General features: G+C 24.5%; 1 protein-coding gene across 1 annotated transcript; it reads left to right on the top strand.

Moving 5' to 3' along the window:
- The first annotated feature begins 228 nt into the window (after window positions 1-228).
- Window positions 229-25,669, top strand: LOC145830269 (phosphatidylinositol-3,5-bisphosphate 3-phosphatase MTMR8-like). Its single transcript, XM_082938215.1, has 14 exons — window positions 229-305; window positions 1,793-1,977; window positions 3,049-3,140; window positions 4,318-4,473; window positions 5,690-5,831; window positions 8,270-8,393; window positions 10,913-11,045; window positions 12,319-12,428; window positions 13,970-14,035; window positions 16,220-16,329; window positions 20,728-20,931; window positions 21,949-22,107; window positions 23,177-23,343; window positions 25,081-25,669. The coding sequence occupies exons 1-14, from the start codon at window positions 282-284 to the stop codon at window positions 25,269-25,271; spliced, it is 1,863 nt and encodes a 620-aa protein (XP_082794341.1). The 5' UTR covers window positions 229-281; the 3' UTR covers window positions 25,272-25,669.
- Window positions 25,670-27,539: the final 1,870 nt, after the last annotated feature.

Raw genomic sequence — 27,539 nt, 5'->3', positions numbered from 1 at the left:
TGGTGTAGAGTGTATACCAAAGAGCTTTGTTTAAAGAAAGTAGTTTAAATGAAAAAAAATATTTTGGGTTTTATTGAAACTTTTTTGACAAGATTATTTAAACGAACCTAGTTTTCTAATCTCAATAGTTATAAGAATCTCTCGTTAGTATAAAATAATTTTTATTATAATTATAATTTGCAAAGCCTTCAAATTTTTAAATGTTAAAATAATGTAAGACTTTATTGTAGATATAAATCTTGTTTAGATAAAATACTGTGAAGAAATTGATAGAAGCTAATATGGAGTACATAAAAATACCAAAGGTATCTTTTTAATTAATAAAACAAACAAAATAAAATTTTATTAGTTTTAAATAAATAAAACGAAGAAAATATATTGAAAATATTTCAGTTTTAGTAGTTGTTCTTTAACTGCTTCACAATTTTAAACTTTTGCACAATATATTATTTTAGTAGTTTTGTTTAACTCATATTTTTATAAGTCTGTGTTATATGTTTCTTAAAAACATTAAAAAATATAAAAGAAAGCAATTACTTAACTCATATACGTAAATTTTTTAGTTTGTTCTACTAAAACAATTAGTAACAATTAAAAAAAAATATGCTTACTTTTTTATTAACTCAGTATACAATTTGCTTTTCAATTTAGTTTAAATTAAAATAGTTTAAAAACCATATTTAAAGTATAATTTATTTTCGATTGTGTATACCAATAGATTTTACTATAGTAAGTTGAATTTTACAAATATTATTTTACAAAATATGTAACAACTAGTATAGAAAAATTACACTATAATAAGGTTTATTTACTTTGGTTTCAAGTAACATTTATCCAAGCCAAAAATCAACTATTTTACTAAAAATTGTAATAATTAATTTATTAGTAATAACAATAAATGCATTATTATCAGTAAGCAACAAATGAACTATTCTCAGTAAATGTTAAATTACTCCCAGGTGTCATACAATCATATACAATAAAAAGTAGTGATTAGTTTTGCATATACACGCCAACCACACTATAAAATACCTAAATAACTTTTTTCAATATTTAAAAATCTCAAGTATCAAAAGATTATCCAATATTAATCTTTGTAAAATATAAACACCCTATGCCTTCAACACTACACATACAAGTCAACTACAGTATGACTAAAAATTACTGTTCATTAAAATAATCAATCGTTAGACTGCCTGACATGAGTTAGAGGTTTATTTAAAGTTTATTGTAAATTTTTTGTTTATAATAATTTTCTACTAAAAATAGAAAAAAAAATTAAAAATAGTTTTTTAAAAACCTAGAAAAATTAAGAAAACTCTGTACTTTAGTAAACTAACTAGAATTATGTTCAATAACTTAACTATAATGAATTTAATAATTCTAATAATATTAAGTACATTATTCTCAGTGAATATTCAAATAACTCTGAGGTAAGAATAAGTTCTACATGTACATCTACAATAGTAAAAAATACCTTCACCTTTATATGGTCTCAATAAGTTCTACATGTACATCTACAATAGTAAAAAATACCTTCACCTTTATATGCCCTCAATAAGTTTTACATGTACAAGAAAAAGACACTGTAAAACGACGCAACGTATTATAGTAATAAAAATATAATAATAAATATAACTTATTTTTTGGGCATTCAAATATCTAATAAACCATTCTCAGGTTTCAAACGTGATATTGCTTGAGAGATTGGTATGCATTATAAAATTGTTGGATTTGAGTAGTTTCATATAAAATGGTTAAGTAAAATAACTAAAAGTTGTTTTTATCTCAGGTATCAAATGTGAGATTGCTGGACATGCACTCACGGAAGGGAACTGTTGGAACATTGTACCTGACTGCCACCCATCTCATATTCCACGACCACCAGCAATCAGATGAGAAGTGGATCCTGCATTCGCACATACACCACGTTGAAAAACTGAATCTAGTGCAGCAAGGTTCTCCACTCAGAATAAAGTTAGATTTTTTTAGTTTTTTTTGTAAAGTATTTTCAATATACCACTCAGAATAGGGTTAGATATTTTTTGCTTTTTTGTAAAGTTTTTTCAATATACCAAACAAAAAGACGTTAGATATTTTAAATGTTTATTTAACTGACTTGTACATAAATTGTATTAACATTCACTATGTTGAGAAATCGAACTTGGTACAACCATCAAGAATAAAGTATAATATTTTAGTTGTTCATTTATCACATATTTTTAAAGCTACTTTCACACTTTATTATTTAACAGTTTATTCTAGCAAAGCTGACTCAGAATAAAGTTGATGTTTTTGTTGCTTCTTAAAATCTTTTTATATTCTCAAAGCTGGTTGATAAAGGATTTTGAAATATTATATTTAAGCCTTCCATAAGAAACCCGTAAAACTTTCAACTTTTGTTTGCTTACATCTCAAAAGTAACTTCAAATTAAAAAAAAAGTTATAAATTAACTAGTGGCTTGCTTATTAAATTAAAAAAAACAATTATTAACCTCCCATTTGAGTTATTTAATTTATGTTAAATTAGTAATATCGTTTTAAAATAATAATTAAGAACTAAATATCTACAATCTCGGTTTATTTGTGGGCAGTCATCTTAGTTTTAACTTTAATTATTTTGTATTTAAAATAAAACCAGCTGTTTTTTAAAGTGGTGTTTAAAAATAGATATAGTTTTTAGATGTGAGAACTTCAAATTTTTTTCGTATTAATTATATTAATAAAATGTATTGTTGTTATGTTATTTAGTTCATATAACTTTCAGATATAAGAACATTGACGTGACAAAATTTTGTATAGTTTTTCATAATTAATTTTGTTACTTATAAATCAAAGCATGTTTAATGTAAATTAATACTATTAATTATTTCTAGATGTAAGAGTTTTGAAATGATACATATTATATATTTTTCATAAATTATCTTCATTACTAAATCAAACATTGTAACTTAATACTAATAATTAAATCAGATGTAAGAATTTCGAAGTAATGAACTCAATATAGTTTTTCATAGATTATTTTTATTCATTAATAAATATTTTTAGATGTAAGAATTTCGAAGTAATGAACTTCATTGTGGAACAAGAAAGAGACTGCCATGATTTATATTCGAGTTTAAAAAAACTTTCAAAACCAGGTAATTTGATTAGTCATGTAAATATTTTTATTTTTATATGTAAACAATTTGTTATAGCTTATATTCGAGTTTGAAAAAGCTTTCAAAACCAGGTTGTTAAAATAATTATATATCTTAATTGGTATGAATAATTTGCCATGGTTTTTTATATTTATTTTAAAAAAATCAAAACCAGATTGATTTGATGTATACATTAATTTGTAAACAACTTATTATTGTTTTTATTCAAGCATAATACACTTTCAAAACCAGGTTACCAAAATAATTATAAAAATTTTATCTGTAAATAGTTTGCCATGATTTATATTCGAGTTTAATAAACTTTTTAAACCAGGCTAATTAAATAAGTACATAATTTTTTTAATGTGAATAATTTGCCATGATTTATATTCGAGTTTGAAAATTTTTTTAAACCAGGTTAATTAAATAAGTATTTTTATATGTAGAAAATTTGTCATGATTTATTTTTCACTCTAAAAAACCGTTCCAAACTAAATAAAATGTAAGTTTTAATATCTAAACAGTTTGCCACTTAATTTTTAACCTTAAATCTTCACTTGAGTTTCAAAAAACTTTCAAAACGAAGTTATTTTGATAAATATTTTGTATTTTTATTCTTGTAATGAAGAGCATTTTATTATATTTAACTAAGTGTAAAAAATAAATTTCCAAATAATTTTAATTTTTAACTATTTAAGTTTTCATGAACTATGATAGTGTTTCATCCTCTCTCAAAATGTTTTAAAACCGGTTTAATTAGTTATAGTATACAGTCTATATCTTCTTGATTTATTCTCATTTAAAACTGTAGAAATGAACTGGTTTGCATGTGTGATTTACATATCAGTCTCAATTTCAAAAATAAAAATAATTTATTTTCAAAAATAATTATTTAGCTCTTAAAACAACTTTACCAAATACTTTTACGAAATGAGATTTGAAGAATCACTTTACAACAAGTATTATCTGTTCAACTTGTAGTATAATAACATAGTTCCACAGTAGGACACGCCTACTCAATGTATATTTTCGCTCAGTATCATATCAAAATTAACTTTAATACTTTACTGTAACATTCTAACTAATTAGTATGCATTCTCTTTGGATAAACAGCTGTTTCACATTTATTTTTTCCACAGCGAAAACAACTGTATTTATTAATTTATGTTTGTTTCAGTCAAACTCACTGATTTATACGCGTTCTCTTACAATCCACGCGAGCAACAGCTGCGTCAAGACGAAGGTTGGAAAGTGTTCGATGTCAGGAAGGATTTCGAACAAATGGGACTGCCTACACTGCATTGGAAGATATCAAATATTAATAAGGATTTCGGTGAGTTAATTTTAATATTTGTTACTCATATACCTATACTGCATTAGGAAATATCAAATATTAATAAATACTTAAGTAGGTTAATTTTAATATTTATTACTTGTATATCTAGACTGCATTGGAAAATATCTAATATTAATAAGGATTTTGGTTGGTTTTAAATTATTAATAAATATAAAAATTGATAATAATATTATGCCTAAATTGCTTTGGAAGATATCTAATATTGATAATAATTTCAATAAGTTATAAACTGATTATATATATTAAAACTAACTAGTTTATGCCTACTTTAAATTGAAAAATATTCAGAATTAAAAAAAATCAGTTAGTTTTTATTATTATTTTATGATTACAATAATCAGTACATTGTATTGGAAGATATACAATAATAAAGATTTCGGTTTGTGGAAGAGTGTCCCTTCGTGCGTATTTAACACCGACCCGTCTGAGCCAACGCAGTTATGTGTTTATAGTTGAAAATGAGGCATGCTTACATTTAATACGGTTTTCAACAAACTAATCTGATACACACCCAACTATTATTTATGTCTGTCTTTTAAAAGTTACATTTTTTTAATTTACAATAGTTGGTTTGCATTTCATGAGAATTTGATAATTTAAAAGTTACTAAAAAAAATATATTTTACACGGGATTATGCGAAACATATCTATTACTTGTGTTCCTTCTTCTAAAATACTAAATACTTTAACTTATTAAAAAAAATATTTTACACAGGACTAGGCGAAACATACCCACCAATTATTTGCGTTGTAAACTGTTAAAAAATATATATATTTAAAAAAAAATTACAGGATTATGCGAAACATATCTATTATTTGTGTTCCTTCTTCTAAATTACTTAAATATTAAAATTTATAAGAAAAAATTTACACAGGATTGTGCGAAACATACCCACCAATTATTTGCATTCTAAAATGTTAAATAAATAATAAAAAAAAAAGAAAAATTACAGGACTATGCGAAACATACCCACCAATAATTTGCGTTGTAAAATGTTAAATAAAAAATATATTTAAAAAAAATTACATAGGACTGTGCGAAACATACCCACCAATTATTTGCGTTGTAAAATGTTAAATAAATATTATATTTAAAAAAAATTACAGGACTATGCGAAACATATCTATTATTTGTGTTCCTTCATCTAAAGTACTTTAATATTAAAATTTATTAAAAATATATTTTACACAGGATTATGCGAAACATACCCACCAATTATTTGCGTTCCATCGTCAGCCAGCTCCTCCTTGTTGATGGGAAGCGCTCAGTTCAGGAGCAAGAAGAGGTTGCCTGTGATGTCATACAAGCACACCAATGGAGCGGTTGTTGTCAGGTAAACATATTAATTATTTATTTGTATTTTATATTAAATATTGCCTGTTCTATCATACAAGCACACCAATGGAGCGGTTGTTGTCAGGTAAACATATTAATTATTTATTTGTATTTTATATTAAATATTGCCTGTTCTATCATACAAGCACACTAATGGAGCGGTTGTTGTCAGGTAAACATATTAATTATTTATTTGTATTTTATATAAATATTGCCTGTGATGTCATACAAGCACACCAATGGAGCGGTTGTTGTTAGGTAAACATATTAATTATTTATTTTTATTTTATATAAATATTGCCTGTTCTATCATACAAGCACACTAATGGAGCGGTAGTTGTCAGGTAAACATATTAATTATTTATTTATATTTTATATAAATATTGCCTGTTCTATCATACAAGCACACTAATGGAGCGGTTGTTGTTAGGTAAACATATTAATTATTTATTTATATTTTATATAAATATTGCCTGTTCTATCATACAAGCACACTAATGGAGCGGTTGTTGTTAGGTAAACATATTAATTATTTATTTGTATTTTATATAAATATTGCCTGTTCTATCACACAAGCACACTAATGGAGCGGTTGTTGTCAGGTATACATATTAATTATTTATTTGTATTTTATATAAATATTGCCTGTGATGTCATACAAGCACACTAATGGAGCGGTTGTTGTCAGGTAAACATATTAATTATTTATTTGTATTTTATATAAATATTGCCTGTTCTATCATACAAGCACACTAATGGAGCGGTTGTTGTCAGGTAAACATATTAATTATTTATTTGTATTTTATATAAATATCGCCTGTTCTATCACACAAGCACACTAATGGAGCGGTTGTTGTCAGGTAAACATATTAATTATTTATTTGTATTTTATATAAATATTGCCTGTGATGTCATACAAGCACACTAATGGAGCGGTTGTTGTTAGGTAAACATATTAATTATTTATTTGTATTTTATATAAATATTGCCTGTTCTATCATACAAGCACACCAATGGAGCGGTTGTTGTTAGGTAAACATATTAATTATTTATTTGTATTTTATATAAGTATTGTCTGTTCTATCTTAAAGGCACACTAATGGAGCGGTTGTTGTTAGGTAAACATATTAATTATTTATTTGTATTTTATATAAATATTGCCTGTTCTATCATACAAGCACACTAATGGAGCGGTTGTTGTTAGGTAAACATATTAATTATTTATTTGTATTTTATATAAATATTGCCTGTTCTATCATACAAGCACACTAATGGAGCGGTTGTTGTCAGGTAAACATATTAATTATTTATTTGTATTTTATATTAAATATTGCCTGTGATGTCATACAAGCACACTAATGGAGCGGTTGTTGTTAGGTAAACATATTAATTATTTATTTGTATTTTATATAAATATCGCCTGTTCTATCATACAAGCACACTAATGGAGCGGTTGTTGTCAGGTAAACATATTAATTATTTATTTGTATTTTATATTAAATATTGCCTGTTATATCATACAAGCACACTAATGGAGCGGTTGTTGTCAGGTAAACATATTAATTATTTATTTGTATTTTATATTAAATATTGCCTGTTCTATCATACAAGCACACTAATGGAGCGGTTGTTGTTAGGTAAACATATTAATTATTTATTTGTATTTTATATAAGTATTGTCTGTTCTATCTTAAAGGCACACTAATGGAGCGGTTGTTGTTAGGTAAACATATCAATTAATTATTTAATTAATCTAGACCAGGGGTCGGCAGGTCAAAAAGGAACGTTTTTTTATGTGCTTAAAAAAAACATATTTAAAGAAAAAATTTTTTGAACAAAATAAAATTCAGGCGATAGAATATCTTTTAAATATAACACTAAAATTTTATTTTTGTCTTTTTGAGAATATTAGTATGTTAAACTATTTGAATAAAAATTTCAATGTGGCCCGCGGGCAGCAGTTTGCTGACCCCTGGTCTAGACTCTAGATAATGATATAATTAACTAAAAATATAACTGATGTTTAAACTACTTTAATAAATACTACCAGTTATTTCGTGCTAGTACACAATTAGGGTGGTAGTTGTAAACATATTAGCTTTCGTTTTTTTAACTGTTATCATTTATTTTAATTGTTATAATAAATATTACCAATTCATTTTTATAATGGGGGGAAGTTAGGTTATTATTTTAATTTTTATTACATTTCCTTTACTGTTAACCCTTTTCAGATGTTATCAAACAAACTTTTATTTTATTTACACTTTTTAGTTTTCTAAAATAAGCTTACAATATTGTTGCGTTTTATCATTAATTCAACCAAGTTGTTTATACCAATCTTTTAATTTTTAACAAATTACAAATGTCTCGCTCAGTTTTTTATAAATTTTGTTTTGGTCTTAACAAGTGTTTTTAATTATAGTTTATTAATAACAGATGTAGCCAGCCGATGTCGGGATTGAAATCGAGAAGCATTCCTGATGAGTCATACCTGGAATTAATCAGAAATTCAAAACCTGAGAAAAATAACTTCATGTACATTGTTGACACAAGGCCTATGGTTAGATTGTTTTTATACTTAAAAGAATATATAATAGTAGAGATACGTTTATTAACTATAAATCAATGTACTTAATTTAATTTTGAATTAATCAGGAATTCTCAACTTGAGAAAAGTAACTTCATGTACATTTTTGTTACAAGGCCTATGGTTAGATATATATAAAGTTAAAAACATTAGTTACAAATATATTTGGTATATAAATGATTTTCTTACCTTTAACTAATGAGGACATAAAAATCTGAGAAAAATAATTTCATATATTTTTTTGATACAAGAATATAGTTAGAATATATTTAATTAAAAAAAAGGTGTATAAATAAGTTGATCTTTGAAGAACTCTAATTTTTTAAGATTAAATTTAAAATTAGAAACTGAAATTTTCAAATACTCTAAACCGGTAAGAAATATTTGTTTTATACTAATATGAATAGAGTGATATAAAACATACATCGGATGTAAAAGGTTACACTATATAGTTTATTATTTGAAATATTATAGAGTCGTAGTCTTACATGTGTAATTTTAGTACAAGAATCGATGTTAAAACATGTTGATGATTTTACCATAAAAAGATTTATGTATGTTGGGAGATTGACTTGTTTTTTTTTTCAAGTAAATTTTCATCTTTGTTTATATAATTCTTTCACAAATATTTTACTTCACGTTGCTAAGATTTTTCACAAAGGTTAAGATTGATTTTATTTGTGTTTAGAATTAAATTTGCTTATAAATAGTAACTTAATTTTCAGTTTAGTAGATAAAAATTTTTGATAAAGTTTATGTTTTATATCAGATTAGCTGTTTGCGGAATCAAATTGTGAATTTATACTTTATTTTTAACATGCATTTTAATCGAAGTTGTTAAAATGCATTTACAGTCGATAAAATATATTTACAAAATATTATTTTCTCTTTTATAGTTTATTTGCATATGAAATTTTAAATAAAAACCAAATTGTTACCTTCCTAAAACGCTGTTTTATTCACAATAGGACGAAGCGTTTTAATAATTTAGATGTTTGAAAGTAGAATAAATTTCTACTTCAAAGCTAATGAGTGACGTTTTAATGAATATTATTATGAAGTATATTAAAATAAAGCTGCTATCGTACAAAAGTGTTTGTATTTTTTTAATTTTAATTTTTAAGTTATCATTTATACTACAAGGAGTTAAGTTTCTTGTAGAACTTTTAAACAAGTTACTTTTTCATGTTTTAATATTATAATTTTCAACACGTTCAAACAGTGTTGTAAAAATATGTGTTTTCAAAAAATTAAAATTATTAAGTTGAATCTTGCAACTTTAGCGTTATCTTTTAAATATTACAATGACTTTTAACTATGTTAGTTTTAATTGACATATTTTACTAGCTCTACAGTAAAAAAAAACTTTATGTAAGATAAATGGTAATATTTCATAAAGACAATCTTTAGAAATTTATTTTGTGAACACATTTGTAAGTTTTTGTTTTACTAGAATAATTTAAATTTGGTTGAAACTAATTTAAATATATCTTAAAAACCTTGCCTTAAAATATAATCTTTGCTATCAAAACATTACTAAATATTTTATTTTGTTTGAACACTTTTAAGTTTTAATCATAGTTTAAAAGGCTTTAACATCTTTAGCTTAAAAACACAAATAATTTTTTAAATGTTTTATTTTTAATTCAGTTTTTAATAAGTCATTTTTAGCATTTAAACAACACCATTTTGAAAAAAAGACTTTTAGAAAATTTTGTTATTCATAAATAGGATAAATGTTTTTTTATTGTGTTACTTTTATATCAAAGTATGCAGGAATAAATTAAAGTATACATTTACATACATCTAAACATATTTTTCACAATTTCAATAATTAATAACACTTTTTTTTTTATTGTATTACTCATTTTAGCACATTGTTTTTAAAGCAATGATTTTAGTTCAAAATAACAATAAATAATGTTTGTAAATGATTTCCAAATGATACTTGGATAATAAATTTCATAATAAAGAAAATAAAGAATTAAATAACAAATTAAGAGTACTGAGTTTAGATTGAAAAACAATAGTGTTGTTGTTTATCGACTCACATTATAATTGTTTAAAGTATTTCTGATTTAAGTTTGATAAATTGACTTTTAAAAACAAATAAAAAGTTTAACATCTTTTATATTCGTTTTAAAATACTCGTTCAAATTAATAATTTTATTTTTTATCCAATATAAGTAAAATTTCTTTTTACCCAATTTATTATTAAATTATTTAAAAATGAAATTGATGATATCAAAATTGTTTCTGAAAGGCTTAATAAAAATATTTTGTAGAGCATACATGAAAAAAGTAGTTGAAAACACTATTTTTTAATAATTTTTAACAACTATTATGTAACATTTTTGTCTCGTTAAACCCTATTTAAACTTAAAACTTAATTTTTTTCAATAATTTTTAGGAACTGTTATGTAACACTTTTGTCTTGTTAAACTCTATTTCAACTTTTTCAATAATTTTATTTATTTATTATACTTGTGCAGATAAACGCCATCGCTAACAGAGCACAAGGAAAGGGTTACGAAAATTTGGAGAATTATCAGAACATAAAATACAAGTTCCTGGGAATTGACAACATTCACGTCATGCGAAGCTCGCTAAATAAACTATTAGAAGGTACTTGTTTGTTTTTATCAAAATGTAGATGCACATATTAAATGAATATTTTTTATAAAATTAAAGCTGTTGGTAGCACTCATTATTAATTTTTATTTATTTGTTAAGTAATTATTTAGTTATTTACTTTCATTTGAAAAATTCATCTTGTATGCATTTAATTTATCTATAAGGTAACACTATAGTAGTTTCGAAACTTACACTTGGTAACTAGATATTCTGGAGTTAAGATAATAAAAGGTTCTTAGGTGTTTTTAATGGTAGTTTTTGAGGGGCCATTCTTCAGGGGCCATAGCTTTTTTAATTTCTTTGAAGGGGGCCTTTTGAAAAAAGTTTTGGAAACCCTGTTCTAGGGCAAAGTTGTCAAACTAAAGTTGGGAATGATATCTCCCTCTTAAGCAAACTGTTGATCATAAATAAAAGTTTCTTCTTGATTAGTGCTCAGTGCATGTAAATGGGTAATATTTCTATCTCCTTTTTTAGTTTTATCAGCAAAAAGTTTTTTGTTGCTGGTAATAAGATTCCCAGCCAATGTAAATTTTTATTTTTATTCAGTAGTTATAATATTTGAATAATTTTTTATGTTTAAGTTTTAATTTTAAACGAACGTTGCATGTCTTATTTGAAGATTTTTTATTAAATAATAAGGAGTTTAAGCTTTGAATTACTTTTACACATTTTCCATTTAGTAGACACAGATCAAGTGTTTAAGATAATTTTTTATCTAGATAAGAGTAATTTTAAACTTTCATGCATATTTAGTTATTAAATTTCTTTATATCACTTTGTAGAAACACATATTGCACTACTAATCATGTTTGATTAAACAATAAAAGTAAACTTAGTATAAGTCTTTAAATTACTTACACACATTTTTTATATTTCAGTATTTTTTATGACATAAAGATTAATTTTGTGTTGTAAATAATGGTAATTTTTTTTGATTTTCAGTTTTTAAAAACATGTCTTATGCTCGTTATTAATCAAACTTGTCGTAAGAGTAAAAATTCATAGTATACTTCTTGTTACTATTAACTTTTTTTTCCAGTATGTAGAAATATCTATTGGAACATTTAAGAGATCTAAACTTTTATTATTAGTAAACTTTTAACTTTTTTTCAGTATGTAGAAATACATCTTGTTACATTTATGAGATCTAAATTTTTATTATTGATAAACTTTTAACTATTAAAATTTTTTTTATTTGTAGAAATACCTCTTGTTACATTTAAGAGATCTAAACTTTTATTATTAATAGATTTTTAATTTACAGTTTGTAGAAACACATCTTGCACTGCATCAGAATGGCTGGAAGGTTTAAACAGCAGCGGATGGCTAAAACACGTGTTTTCAGTATTACAAGTTTCAAGATTCATTGCAAATGTTGGTTTATTTTAATTAATTATTTGTTTATTTATTTAATAACTCGTTGAAACACGTGTTTTCAGTTTTACAAGTTTCAAGATTTATCGCAAATGTTTGTTTAATTTTAATTAATTATTTGATAGTTGGTTGAAATACGTTTTCTCAGTATTACAAGTTTCAAGATTCATCGCAAATGTTTGTTTATTTTAATTAATTATTTTATTTATTTATTTAACAATTGGTTGAAACACGTGTTCTCAGTATTACAAATTTCAAGATTTATCGCTAATGTTTGTTTAATATTAATTAATTATTTGATAGTTGGTTGAAATATGTTTTCTCAGTATTACAAGTTTCAAGATTCATCGCAAATGTTTGTTTATTTTAATTAATTATTTTATTTATTTATTTAACAATTGGTTGAAACACGTGTTCTCAGTATTACAAGTTTCAAGATTAATCGCTAATGTTTGTTTAATTTTAATTAATTATTTGATAGTTGGTTGAAATATGTTTTCTCAGTATTACAAGTTTCAAGATTCATCGCAAATGTTTGTTTATTTTAATTATTTATTTTATTTATTTATTTAACAATTGGTTGAAACACGTGTTCTCAGTATTACAAATTTCAAGATTTATCGCTAATGTTTGTTTAATTTTAATTAATTATTTGATAGTTGGTTGAAATATGTTTTCTCAGTATTACAAGTTTCAAGATTCATTGCTAATATTTGTTTATTTTAAATTAATTATTTGTTTATTTATTTAATTATTGGCTAAAACACGTGTTCTCAGTATTACAAGTTTCAAGATTCATCGCAAATGTTTGTTTATTTTAAATTAATTATTTGTTTATTTATTTAATTATTGGCTAAAACACGTGTTCTCAGTATTACAAGTTTCAAGATTCATCGCAAATGTTTGTTTATTTTATTTAATTATTTAATAACTGGTTGAAATATGTGTTCTCAGTATTACAAGTTTCAAGATTCATCGCAAATGTTTGTTTATTTTAAATTAATTATTTGTTTATTTATTTAATTATTGGCTAAAACACGTGTTCTCAGTATTACAAGTTTCAAGATTAATCGCAAATGTTTGTTTAATTTAATTAACTAATTATTTGTTATTTATTTGTTTAATTATTAAATGAAACATGTATTCTCTGTTTTACAAGTTTCAAAATTTATTGCTAGTGTTTGTTTGTTTATTTTATTTATTATTTTGTTTAATAGTTAGTTAAAAAATATGTTATCCATTTTACAAGTTTCAAGATTTATTTCAAATGTTAGTTTAATGAACTATTTATTTAGTATTAATTACTTTGTATATTATTTATTTAATAGTTTATTACAAGTGTCAGTATTTATTGCAAATGATTTCATTTTGTTTACATTTTCTTAGTATTTCAAGTTTCAAGATTTGTTGCAAATATTGGCGGTTGGTGTTACCTGTTTTATTAATTATATTAGTATTATTATTTGTTTAATACTAGTATTGTTATAAAGCATTAATCATTAATATTTTAACAGTGGTTGTATGTAATTTTTATTTTACAGGCTGTAGGAATTGAAGAAAGATCTGTTTTGGTTCATTGCAGTGACGGTTGGGATAGAACTGCACAAGTTAGTTAATTTAAATTTATGTTATTAATAATTTAATGTTATTAATAAAATTCTTTTCATAGATTAATATACTTGAACAAAAAAATAATTAATTATAATTAGTACAATTTTGTTTGTTTATTTAAAATACAATTAGAAACTTCTTTTTAATTAAAAGTTTAGTTAACTGCTTATCTCTTATATGTTTCAAGTAAACATAAAATATAACCCCAAGTTACTTAATGTTTGTTTAAACTTTTTGATATCACAGATACAACTTTTTTTGAGTTCGTAATATATACGTTGAATATAATGTATTGTTTTTATTTAAATTCTCTCTAGCTTTAATTATTTTTAACCGAGGTTTAGAACTATTGGAAATGTAATAAAGTTGTAATTTAAATAGGTATGTTCATTAACAAGTAATGATTACAGAGTTGTGTAACAAACATGATGAGTTTACTTGATAGCTTTTGCAGTAAGCATTTTTTAGCAAATTTAATTTTAATTTTCTTAAATTTTTTAGTTAGCAGGTTTGCCACAAACCCTGGAATCCTGGATAAACCTTGAATTTGACAATTTAGGCTAAAAAATATGGGAAAAGTTTGATTTTGAGAAATTTTAAAAAACCTGGAATTTTGAACAAAAATCTTTAAAAATCCTGGAATTATAAACGATTTTAACATTTTAAGTAGTAAAATTTTAATTTGACACGAAAAATCTACCATATACATAAAAAAAATTGTCATCTTCATAAAAACTTTTATTAAAAAACACATTTAAAGTAGCTTTACAGTGTTTATTCAATGTTGTTATACTACTTTACACAGATAATAACCTTAAAATTAGCTTAAATCTAAATAAATACCCAAAATTTGTACTTTAAAAAACCTGGAAGAAATTCAGAAAACCTGGATTAAATTCTTCATAAAGTTTGGCAACCTTGAGTTAGTTACACAAATTTGTAAATAACTTAACAAACATTCATTAATTAAGGCCGTAGGGGCCATGTTTTTTACAAGCTGATATTATTTTAAATATTATTATTTAGTTTTTTCTAAGCTTTTTTGAGATATGACAGTCAAAATAGGGCGGCATATTAGGTTCTTTATGTGAAGGGAAAACTAAAACCGCCAAAAAAGACTATTTTACTTAAAATCTATCTCCTCCTACATTTTTCAAGCAATTTCCTTCAAACTTAAACATTCTAATCTTTATACAATAACAAAAAAACTTAAAAATAAATTTCTAAAAAATTATTTTTTTGAAAAAAAAAAAAGACTTTTATTTTAATTTTTTTGTTTTTTTAAATTTTTTAAATTTCTAAGTAACATTTTTTTCTTTTAATATAAGGAACTATTCCTGAAATTTTTAATTTGAAGAAGATTGCTTGTTAAATAAAGGATGAGATAGATTTTTAGTGAATTTTAAAATTTCCAAGAAAATTGACCCCGAAAAATTTGCGATTCATACATTTGTATCGGAAACTTTTTACAAAAAATAAAATATCTCAAAAGTTAAATGATATTTTTGAGTTCTATAAAAACTGGCTTATAGTTTGTACTTTAACCTTTTATATAAATACAAAAGCTAATTTTTGTAAAAAAAAGTGTTAGATCCCCGCCCCCTATGGCCTTGAGTATGTTTAATAGCAAGTATAGTACTTTAACTAAGGTAAAGAATGATTACAATTTTAATAGCAAATAAGGTATGCACTCTAAGTACAGTATTATTTTCTGTTTTCTAACAATTACAAAGTTTTATTCTATACATAAAAAAGTATACATTTACTACTAGTTTCAACTATACTCCGACCCAGACATGTTAAAAAGCTCTGCTTTGTTTACTCGAGCGTTAAATTATTAACTTAAAACAAACCAAATTTTATACGCTTCATTGCTGAATTACCATAGTAATAATTAGCATTTTAACAAGTCTGCTCCGACCTATGTATACAACTATTACAGTAAACATAATCAAATTTTAATTAGGTATGTTCACTTAAAAGTATAATACTTCAACCAAGGTACAGAATTATTGTAAAAATAATATATTATATGTTTCTATTAAGGTTTGTTCACTAGCCTCAATAATACTCCAGCCATTGTACAGAATCATTGTGAATATAGTTTGAAATATTTTTTTTATTTAGGTATGTATGTTAGAATTTTAAATTAGTAATCAATTATGTATATTTTTATTCAGGTATGTTCACTAGCCTCAATAATACTCCAACCAAGATATCGAACTATTGTGGGATTCTTAACATTGATTCAAAGAGAATGGCTTGAATTCGGACACAAGTTTTCACACAGGTTGGTATGGAAACATGTTTTATCTGAAGATTGTTTTTACATTTATGAAGTAAAGTTTAATTGTTACATATTTATAGTTAGTCTTTACGGGTTAATGATGATAAAATGATTTTCTATAGTTTTGTATTTCAGATTAGAAGTATTTTTTATGTTTTTTTGTTGAAAATAATAACATCATAGGATTTAGTTAATTTGTAAAAAAACACTTTAATTATGATATTATTACATAATGCATATGAAATCTAACCCATATCTGGTTCATGTAGTTTTAAAGTTTGTTTTAATCATTCATTTATTTTAATTTAAATAGTTCCTCTATGTTTTAATTTTTGTTGTTCTCTTAAGAAATTCTACAGAACTTAAAAAGTTATTAGCTAAAAGATAGAGGTTTAAACAGTTAAGTTGATTTTAGTTAAACATTCTTTTTAAACAATTAAAAATCATTGATAAACTTTTTTGTATATTTTTTAAATCTAGTCATATTATAATAACATGTTGATCTCCACTTCTAAATGAATTAGACTAATAATAGGTGTAAAATTTTATTATACGATTTAAAACAGTAACATCACCTAAATACTGAAATATTACCCATTGCATAAATGTTGTTTGTGAAAATAAAATCATGTGCGTTTTAAACTTTTACTTTGCAAAGAAAAACAATCACAAATTGTAGCTCACAAACTTATGTTTATTTTTTGAAATTTTATTTAAGTTTACTTTGATAAAATATGTTTAAGTTTTATTATTAGCATTAAAAAACAGTATTACAGTTGAAAACATTTTTATATTGAGGTGTTCATTATTAAAAATCATGTGTATATAATCTTTATAATATATAAATCTTGTTTTAACTTTAAAATTAAATTTTTTTCTCACTTAATTATGCTAGTTTGAAGTTTTAGAGAATCTCATATTATCTTTTAAAAGATTTTGTAACAAGTTAAAGCCAAGTTTTTTTCTTAAAAATTGATGAAGTTTTTATTTTAGTGTAAAACACTAAATTGTTGAACATTAAACCTGGAGAAAATTTGCCAAAAACATTTGACAACCCTGAATTAAACAATTATATTGTGAACTTACTTTTCCTTGGTCTATTTGATTTATTAATTTCATACTTTTAAACCTACTTAACATACAAATAATACATCATACATCGGAACAACTATAAACATCCATAAAGGGTTTGCACAAGTTCAATTTTGTATTATTTGAAAAGAAAGTTTTGTCTTACACACGGCTGCTTTGTAGTTAAAATTTATTAAATATGGCAATATGCCACAATTGTAGATTCAGGGTAAATTAGGCTGTTTCGAGAAAATTATAGACTTTTTGGTACAATCAGACTAAAACTGTTCTGAGCTTTTTTTAAACTAAAATTGTTTATTTTGATTTTTTTATTCTAACTTGGAAAATTGTAAGAATTTGAATTTCTGAACACAACTCTAATTAAGATCACAACTAGTAAATAAAAATTTAATATTAATACAATGATGAAATGAATTAGATATTTCAGTTAATAAAATCTTTAAAATTAGTTTGTTTGTTAGAGTTCAAACGTTTGAAAAATCACAAACGCTGCTTAACACCGCATGTATATATAACAAAAATTAATTACATTTACCCGCTACTGTTGATAAACCACCATTTTGTAAACTACTGTCTGATCAAGTTTTTATCAAACAACTTAAGTTACTCAACTTATTAAATAGGTCCCCCAAAGCTGGCAATGTCGCCCCTTTAGAGGCGATCCTGGCTGACAAGGGGTTGTAAGCTAGGTAAAATAGCATAGGTGAGATTGTTTTTTTTTCAAAAGGGCGTTTGTGAGCTATGGAAACTCTGATTGTACAGTTTGAATTATTGCTGAGGTCAGCAAACTGCGGCTCGCCAAGAAAATTTCTGTCCAGCTTTTTGACTGTGAAAAACTGTTTAAAAGAAGAAGCAAGTTTGACCTGTATAGTAAAAGTTTCAGTTTGTTCTAGTTTTTGGCTTAAAGGTAAAATGTGCCCCAAATTTACGTTTATTTTATTTAATTTTAAATCTTTATGTAAAGATTTTTCAAAGCCGTTGCAAAACATGGGACTTTTTCTGTTTGATATGGCCAAAAACGAACTTATTTTGGCGAATTTGGTTGCTCTTAAAAATACGTTTGTATCAGATCTATGTTTTCAATCTGGTTCAATAAAGTTAGGTTCAGTCAAGTTCAATATTAAGTCAATTTAATAAAAAACAGTCTAATTTGTGTATTACTGGTATTTAGAGAATTGTTAACATTAGTTCTACGGATTGCTGAAATTTTGTTTTCGCATTTCAATTGATTTGTTTTCAAAATTATACATAATGTTTTAGAAGTAATAAAATTATAGTTCATAATGGACGTAATAAAAAGTGCTTAACTATTATTTTTGATAAAAATATAATATGTTTGTAAAACGAAACTCTTTTTTCTTATAATTTAATTTTACCAATGTGTATAATTTTTTCTATTACTTTTTATTCAAACCAGTTCTCTGTGATTCAGTTTTGTTCAAACTCATAAAACTCAAATTTGACTGATAGGGAAAATTCTGCGCACACTAAATTATTAATCATTCTTCTGTTTACTAAAGAGCTAATATTGTGGTTTTTTCATTTGTATAAACAGTGTAAATCCTTTCAGAAAGAATTACTATACTAAGATAATGTAAAGCTAATTTTTGTTTTTGTTTTGATGCAAATGTTTTTATGCATTACTATTGGTTGTTACAAATTATCCCTACATTGAAACTCTGGTTTATGTTTAAAAGAATCAGCTTTTCAAAGTAGTTATTAGTTATAACTTGTAAATTAAGGTAGTTGTAAAAATGTGATGTAAGAAAATCATAGAAAAGTAAAATAACTTAAAACTGGATAATTTTGTTTGCAACTGAAATTTAAAAATAAAGAAGTAAACATTTGACTTAAATTATGTTATTGACTTTAAATTGTTAAAATTACAGGCATTTATCAACTATTTAGCTATATATTTTCAATATGTTGTACCAATAATTATATACCAAGTTGTTTGTTATTTAAGGTAATTTTTTTTTTCTGGTTATTTAAACCTGAATTATTTTGCTTGAATTATTAAAACAAAAATGTTTATTTTTATATTTTTTATTTTTATATATAAAAAGTTATATGTATGCAAATAAGTTAAGTTTTTGATTTTTGTTTCCATATCTCAACATTTAACATCATAGCGATTTTTAATTAAAAAAACCAATTTTTTTAAATAATTTATTACGCGAACAAACATGAATTCATAAACGTCTGCTTACATTCTATCGAATATATTTACATGAATTTTATTGTATATACCGAGTGAATTTAACCTTAAATGTGGTACCAGTAAAGTAACTGGTAATTACAACGCTTGAAATAAGACAGTTAGTTTTGTACATATTGTATTTGATATGTGCTTAGTTTGTTTATCTAATCAGGTATTGAAATTTTCATGAATTTGTCACTAATCAACTATTGAACTTCATTTATATAGTTAAAAACCAGCTAACTAACTGGTAATTATTACATAAAACAAAATAAAAAGTGTTGAATTTTCTTTAAACGTGTTCAGCTAATTTATCAAGCTTTAAAGTTTGACATTTGCCAAACCTGTTATAATTTTTCAAGCCTTTATCGTAACTTTGTGTGTACTTTTTTATTACAAGCATCTATTTCATCTAGTAACCTGGTTATTTTTTTATTATTGGTCTTGCTTTTAGAAAATCTACACAAATTTGTTTCGTCTGACTCTACTTCCAGTTAAAACAACCAAGTTAAAGGATGTTTTATGATAATGGGTCTTTGTTTTTTCAAGAAATCTACACAATAAACTCTTTATGTCGTCACAGATGATTCTGGTCACCACTGTTCACGCATTTCTTGACTTTTTATTGAAATTAAGATGTACTAAGTTATAATAAAGTTACTGTTTACTACAAAAAAAATGTATAAGCACTTTCAAAATCATGTTTTTTAAACTTAAGTCATAGTTTTAACAAGATAAGAATTTTAAAAACCGACAAATTTAACTTGATTTTTATTCAAACACAGATCAGGTCACCTTGAAAGGGGTTACAGTAGAGAAACCCCCCAGTTTCTCAATTATTTGTTGAAAACAAAAATTTACTAAATTAAAACCAGATTAAAAACATTAAATTTTTAGAAGTATGCAACACTATTTATTATTTCAGATCAGGCCACTCAAAAAGGGGTGATTCTCGCTAAACCTCGCCAATTTTCACGCAGTTCCTCGATTATTCATTAAAAACATAAAAATATTAATTTAAATTAAATGTTTTTGTTTTTTTTTTTCAAATATTACTTAAAATGATTATTAATTTCAAAATTATTCATGATCAATTGTTTTTTCAACAGATCAGGCCATTTGGAAAGGGGCGACAGCAGAGAAACGTCCCCAATTTTCACGCAGTTCCTCGATTGCGTCCACCAGCTCATGACGTCACACCCTTCTTCGTTCCAGTTCAACGATTTCATGCTAATCGAACTGAACGATCACGTTACGTCATGCCAGTTCGGAACTTTCCTGTGCAACTGCGCTAAAGAAAGAATTGACAATAAGTTGGTATTTATTTATTATTTGTATTTTTATTCTTCTACTTATATTTGCGCTAAAGAAAGGATTGATAATAAGTTAGCTTAATTTTTATTTGTATTTATACTTTTTTTACATATAGCTAAAGAAAGGATTGATAATAAGTAAGTTTTTATTAATTATTAGTTTTTTATTCTTCTTCATATAACTAAAGAAAGTATTAATAATAAATAAGAATTGTTTTCATTAGTTATTAGTTTTTTATTATTTTTATCCAAGTTGTCAGTTTAGAACTTTTCTTTGCAACTGCGCTGAAGAAAGAATTGATAATAAGCTTGTTTTATTTTTGTTTGTTAATATTAATTTTAATTTTTTAAAAAAAATATTCTTTTTTTTAATGCTTATGAGCATTAAATTTTTTAGTCTATTTTTTTAATTTGTACTTTTCTTTGCAACTGCGCTAAAGAAAGAATTGACAATAAATTGTTTTTTCTTTTAGTTATTAGTTGGTTAGGTATAGTTATTTTATACACCGTGTGGTTTTAGAGAGAGAAAAAATAAGTAAGAATTGTTTTTAAGTTGTTTGCGTTTTATTATTTTTTACACGAGTTGCCAGTTCGAAACGTTTCTGTGAAACTGTTCTAAAGAGAGAATTGATAGTAATTAAGAATTTTTTTATCAATTTTTATAACAACTTATATTTGTTGTTTTAATAATAATAAATTTGAATTAAAATATCTAATATCGCTGAAGAAAGAATTGATAATAAGTAGGGATTGTTTAAATTATTTATTTGTTATTAACCTTTTTTAACGAAAGTTGTTTACTTTTATTGTATGTATGTTATCACTGAATTAAAGTTAGATAAAAACACTTTTATTTTTCCAGATTTCATGTACGAAAATATTCTTCATGCAGATATAAAGTTTAAGTATGTTTTTTTATAGTAAAAATTTTAAAAGGATTTACGAACGAACGTATTCATTTAGTTTAGGGGATACAAATCATTTTTGTTATTTTTTTTTAACTTTTTATTTCTACAGACTACACGAAAGAACATACTCTTTATGGGGTTACATGCTAAAAAGAAGCCACTTGTACACCAACCCTTTTTATTCCAACTCCCAACAGAACAACGAAGATTTGTTGGAGGTTCCCACCTACCCGCAATCTGTACATTTCTGGCTACCAATGTATAACAGGTTCGTAATACATTTCATACATATTTCAATATATTTTAAAAGTATATTCATGTTTACTCTTTTTTAATTATTTTCTTATTTATTATTTGTTGGGTGTATCCGCAATCTGTACATTTCTGGCTGCCAATGTATAACAGGTTCGTAATATATTTCATACATATTTCAATATATTTTAAAAGTATATTCATGTTTACTCTTTTTTAATTATTTTCTTATTTATTATTTGTTGGGTGTATCCGCAATCTGTACATTTCTGGCTGCCAATGTATAACAGGTTCGTAATATATTTCATACATATTTCAATATATTTTAAAAGTATATTCATGTTTACTCTTTTTTAATTATTTTCTTATTTATTATTTGTTGGGTGTATCCGCAATCTGTACATTTCTGGCTGCCAATGTATAACAGACTCGTAATATATTTCATACATATTTCAGTATATTTTGAAAGTATATTCATGTTTACTCTTTTTTAATTATTTTTTTATTTATTATTTGTTGGATGTATCCGCAATCTGTACATTTCTGGCTGCCCATGTATAACAGGTTTTTGTTACCAAGTATTTTTTAGTGTAAGTCTCTCCTTCCAATTTGATCAACAAATAAAGTTTGATTTACCGTTGCATATATTTTTTTTATAAAATTTCAATCAAAATTAGATTCATCGTACAACAGGTTGATAGTATTTCACATATATATCATTAGTATATTCAATAAAATCTAAACACAAATGTAAACTTAAAAAGCTTTTACTTTTTGTTACTTGTATTGTTTTCCGTCAAAATAAAAACTTGGATCAACATTAAAAATACCCATTTGTTTTTTACCAAACTTTATTCTCAATTTTTAGACCAACACAACAAGCTTGTTTGATTTATTTAATATTTAATAATTTTTATTTAAAAGTTTAATAACTTTTCGTTTATTTTTCTTTCAAATTAAAAACGATTTTCTGACAAAAGAGTTTATGTTTATTATTATTAATATTCAGATCAACATCAACAATAAGCTATTTTAACTTTAGCTATTATCTTTGAATATATCTCTGATTTATTCCCAACTTTCAGATCAACGTCTAAACTTTTACCGCGTTCCGACTTGTCAGCCCCCATGCAGGAGATGAACAACCAAGCGGCAGTTTTGGAGGGAAAAGTCACCCGGCTGAAAAAAGAGAAGAGAAGGCTGGAGCGGGAAAAAAATGGCGGGAAAAATTCGAATGGTGGCAGCAGTGAAAGTTGGTTTTAGTTGAGAATAAATTTAAATAAAAAATTAGCTTTTGGTGGTAATGATTTAGTGATGATATTTTTAATATTCAAGTTACTCAAACCTCCCTGGTATGACAACCATTCTTTGTGATTTTGTTTTTATCATTACTTGCTGAGATAAGTTTTGAAAGTGCAAAAATTAAGATTTTTATAATAATAAATAATTTTTTTAAATTTAATAAAAGTAATATTTTTTTGATGTATGTTTTATATTTATAATGGTAGTATTTGTAAATTAATAACTAACTAATAATAGTGAACCACATAGTCATTAGTTGACTTTTTTTGTATAAATGATATAGGTAACTTAAATAGCAGAGTTGATATTTGGTCATAATTTTTTATTGTTTTAGTTTTAATAATTTTTTTTCTTTTAATCTTTGTTGACTTGTAAATGGCAAAATATGAAGCAAAAAAAAATCGACTAAATCGTTTACTTTGCGAACAATAAAAAATCACAAACACTGGGTTACATTGTAATATTTAAATAAACGGGTGGTTTTTAAACTACTATCATCTCGGAGTTTGTCTATATTTCAACCAGTCTAGTACTGGCTAATATAATCTTACATTTTTTAAACACGCTTTATTTATCGCTTAAATGCTAGTGGAAACGAAACATGTCAAAATAAAGTTAAACTTTTATTGATGAAAAAAATATTAATTTGTGCTAATATTTGAGTTATTGCAAAATAATTTCGAAACGCGGTAGGTTTATGTTGTGAAAAAGGTAAATCTTAAAAAAAATGTTATTGAAGTAATACATTCAGTGAAAAAAATTATTTTCGTTTTATGCAATGACATTTTGCTTGTATATTTGTTCTTCAAAAATACTTTTATTTAAAAAAAATCCCAACTTATGACTCATGAGTTGCTTGTTGAGTTTTTAGCTGTAAAATTAGTAAAATCTTATAATTTACTGAAAGTTACTTACCTTATAAAATACAGTTGATATTGTAGAATATTTATATAGAAATGTTTAGAAAGTAATGTTTTAGCTGTACAAAGCTATGAGGTGGGTGTTTTAGCTTTGAAATTTCTAAAAAAATCTACATCAAATAACTTTTTTGAACATTGTTATTTTTTAATGAAACAAGCATTGTGTATAAAAATTGCGTTTTAACCGATTACTTCGCGAAAAAGTTAAAAGTCACAAACGTTAGCTTACACTGTAATATTTTTAAAATATTTAAACTTTGGAAAATTTCAACCTCAATACTTTTAGAACAATTTAACCAGTTCAATGACTGGCCAGCATTATTATTGATACGCTCAAACTTGACTCAGTGTTACCATAATTTAGCTAGCAAACTAATGTTGTAATGCTTATAAGTTCAAAGTTATTATTGTTGTTATTAATTGTTGTAGTTTTTTTGTGTGTAGAAACTTATTTTAAAGCAGGTACTTACAATAAGCTTATGTGTATAGTTATAAAATTTAAATTAACATTGTGTTTTACATTAACAAACAATAAATATTTTGTTTTCTTGACATTGATTGGAAAAAATTAATTAAGTTTTTATTTAACATAATAATTTGAAGTGACAAAAAAATTATTAAGTATTTGATTTAAATCATTTTAATAACTTTTTATTTTTCATAATTCAGACGTTGAAGCTTGTAGCATATAACATTATTACAATATAACATAGTGCCAAACAACCTTTTTTTGTTAACTTTCTGAAACAAACTTTTTTTTTTTTCAGATGTTGGAAGTTCAAGTAACGGCAGCAGCTTACTGGACGTTAAAATCGGAGAACCTCAAAAAAATCAAATTCCCGATGAAAACAGTTTGGACGACGGGAAATTTGAAAAGAAGAAAATATCACTCGACGCCAACTTCGACGCGCTGTCGTTGAACATAGATGAGAACTTCTTCGGTGCCAGTAGTCCTTAATTTATTAGTTTAATTAATATTTTTATTGTGCTCTGAAGACAAATCTGGTTTAAAATGTAAGAATGTTTTTTAATTTAAACGTATATCTTTTATAAGTTTTTAGATTAAAATTTATATATTTATTGCTTTTAAAAAAATTTTTTAACAGAAACTATTTCTTATTATTTTAAAAAACAATTTCCAAAATATTTTTCAATGATTTTTTTCAATACTTTGAAAAATTATTTTAATAGCATCTTTAGTATCTTTAAGGATAAGATAATTATTTTTAATGGTTAAGCTTTTGGTTAAAAAAAAAAGTTAAAATTTTAGTTCTAGACATGTTTGTCAATGCAACTTCTTGTTTTTGTTTTAAATTAATTTTCTTTAAATTTTATAAGCACTGAAGCAAATAAATTTTAACAACTTCGAAGAAAATTTAAGTATTAATTTCATTGAAGGTTTTGTCCCATTTAAAACTTTCAACTATTTTTAGCTAAAACTTAGTTTGCTTTTAAAATAACAATTAAAAAAATAGTGCTTTGAACTAAACTAAAAATGTTTACTATTTACTTTTGTATTGCTTTAGTTTGTTTTAACTGACAATCATGTTTTTTTATATATTGAAATAAATCTGCTCTAAAAAACATTTTATGCTTTTAGAATTAATTATTTCATTCCAATATAAGCTTAGAAGTAGACCATGAAATTTTATTTTTTTACAGTGTTTAACTTATTAATTATTTTTTATCTGTAATCTTACTACTTTTTTTAACTTAAGTCTTTTGGATTTAACATATTTCATTTTAGAAAATAAAATATTGTCTTATTTTAATTTTTAAAAAGTATCTTATAAACAGGAACTTCACCATAGTGTTCTAGTTATAAATATTTATGTATTTTTTAATAAAAATTTTGAATTCAACTTTTAAAGTTTATGTTTTTTAAACTTTCCTTTAAATAACCATATTCTTAAAAATTAACATAGTTAAAAATTTTTGTTTGTGTGTCACTAAAAAATAAAAAAAAAGTTTTTTAGTTACAAAGTCATTTATTTTATTGCGATACTTTTCTATGGTGTTTTTCATTCTGTTAATTATTTGTTAGCAATTTCAATTCATTTGTGTGTGTTTTTTTGACTTGAAAACAATATTTTTCATTAAATTTTTCTATCTTTTTTAATTATAAGTATACAGTGAATGCTTTTATATCAAATAATTTTTATTTATAATATTTTTGTAGTTGTTTATTGTAATTAATATTATTATCTTTTTTATTAAAGTGCTAAAAACTATAAATAATTATAATCTAACCACCTTTTTATATTACAAATGATTTTTTTTCGTGCAATACTTATATAATTATCCTTTCATTATTTTCAATGATTGTTTTTTCGTTTTATATAAATTTTCTCTTTAGTTAGTTACGCTATTGTATTTAATACAGGTTGTTTAATATTTTACTTATTTAGTTATCAAAAATAGAAAAAACAGTTTAATTAAGGAGTAGCTGTCTAAATTGCACGAGTGTATAAATTTGCACGAGCGTACAAAATTGCACGAGTGCACAAAATTGCACGAAGGGTCACTTTTGCACGAAGACACTTTTGCACGAGCAGACAATTTTGCACGGGTTAATTTATTATTGTTTTTTTTTAATTTTTTTATTATTTTTAATATTGTTATTTTTTTTAATTTTTTTTTTTCTATCACTCTTACCCCTTAATCTTATCCTCGGTTGGTAAGTTATTTTATGTTTTTGTGTTTTTATGCTTAATTTTTTTCTACTATTTCTGTTAACCCTTACCCTCGATCAGTAACTTTTTTTTCTGTATTTTTTTACTCTCGTGCAAAATTGACCCTTGGTGCAAAATCGTTTTCGTACAATTTTGTACCCTCGTGCAAACTTGGATTCATGCAAATTTAGCTTCGTGCAATTTATTAACCTCGTGAAATTTTATCTTCGTGCAACTCAGACCCGTTCCCTAAATTAAGACCACTGTAAAATAACAGTAGTAACTAAAAATTACAACTACATTAAAAAAATTTACTTATATCGTCTAAATATTATTTTATCTTGAAAGCAAATTAAATGTACAAAGAAAATTAGTTTATTAAAATATCTTTAAATGTTATAAAAATAAATAATGTTTAAGCAAATTTATAATGTAATTTATTTACAACATTATAAGCAATATATTTTCAATCAATATCTAACCTAGTAATCAGTGTTTTTTTTTTATGTGCACAAAAATGTTATAATTAATTGATTTTTGAATTATTATGGGTC

This window comes from Thalia democratica, chromosome 2 (assembly GCF_965202585.1).
Source record: "Thalia democratica chromosome 2, ktThaDemo2.hap1.1, whole genome shotgun sequence".
NCBI classification, from domain to species: Eukaryota; Metazoa; Chordata; class Thaliacea; order Salpida; family Salpidae; genus Thalia; species Thalia democratica.
This window is presented reverse-complemented; position numbering and strand designations above follow the sequence as displayed.

Coding starts and splice junctions, on each gene's coding strand:
- LOC145830269 (XM_082938215.1), top strand. CDS start 282: ATGGAGTACATAAAAATACCAAAG. Junction 306..1,792: donor AGTACATAAAAATACCAAAG/GTATCTTTTTAA, acceptor TTTTTATCTCAG/GTATCAAATGTGAGATTGCT. Junction 23,344..25,080: donor GAATGGTGGCAGCAGTGAAA/GTTGGTTTTAGT, acceptor TTTTTTTTTCAG/ATGTTGGAAGTTCAAGTAAC.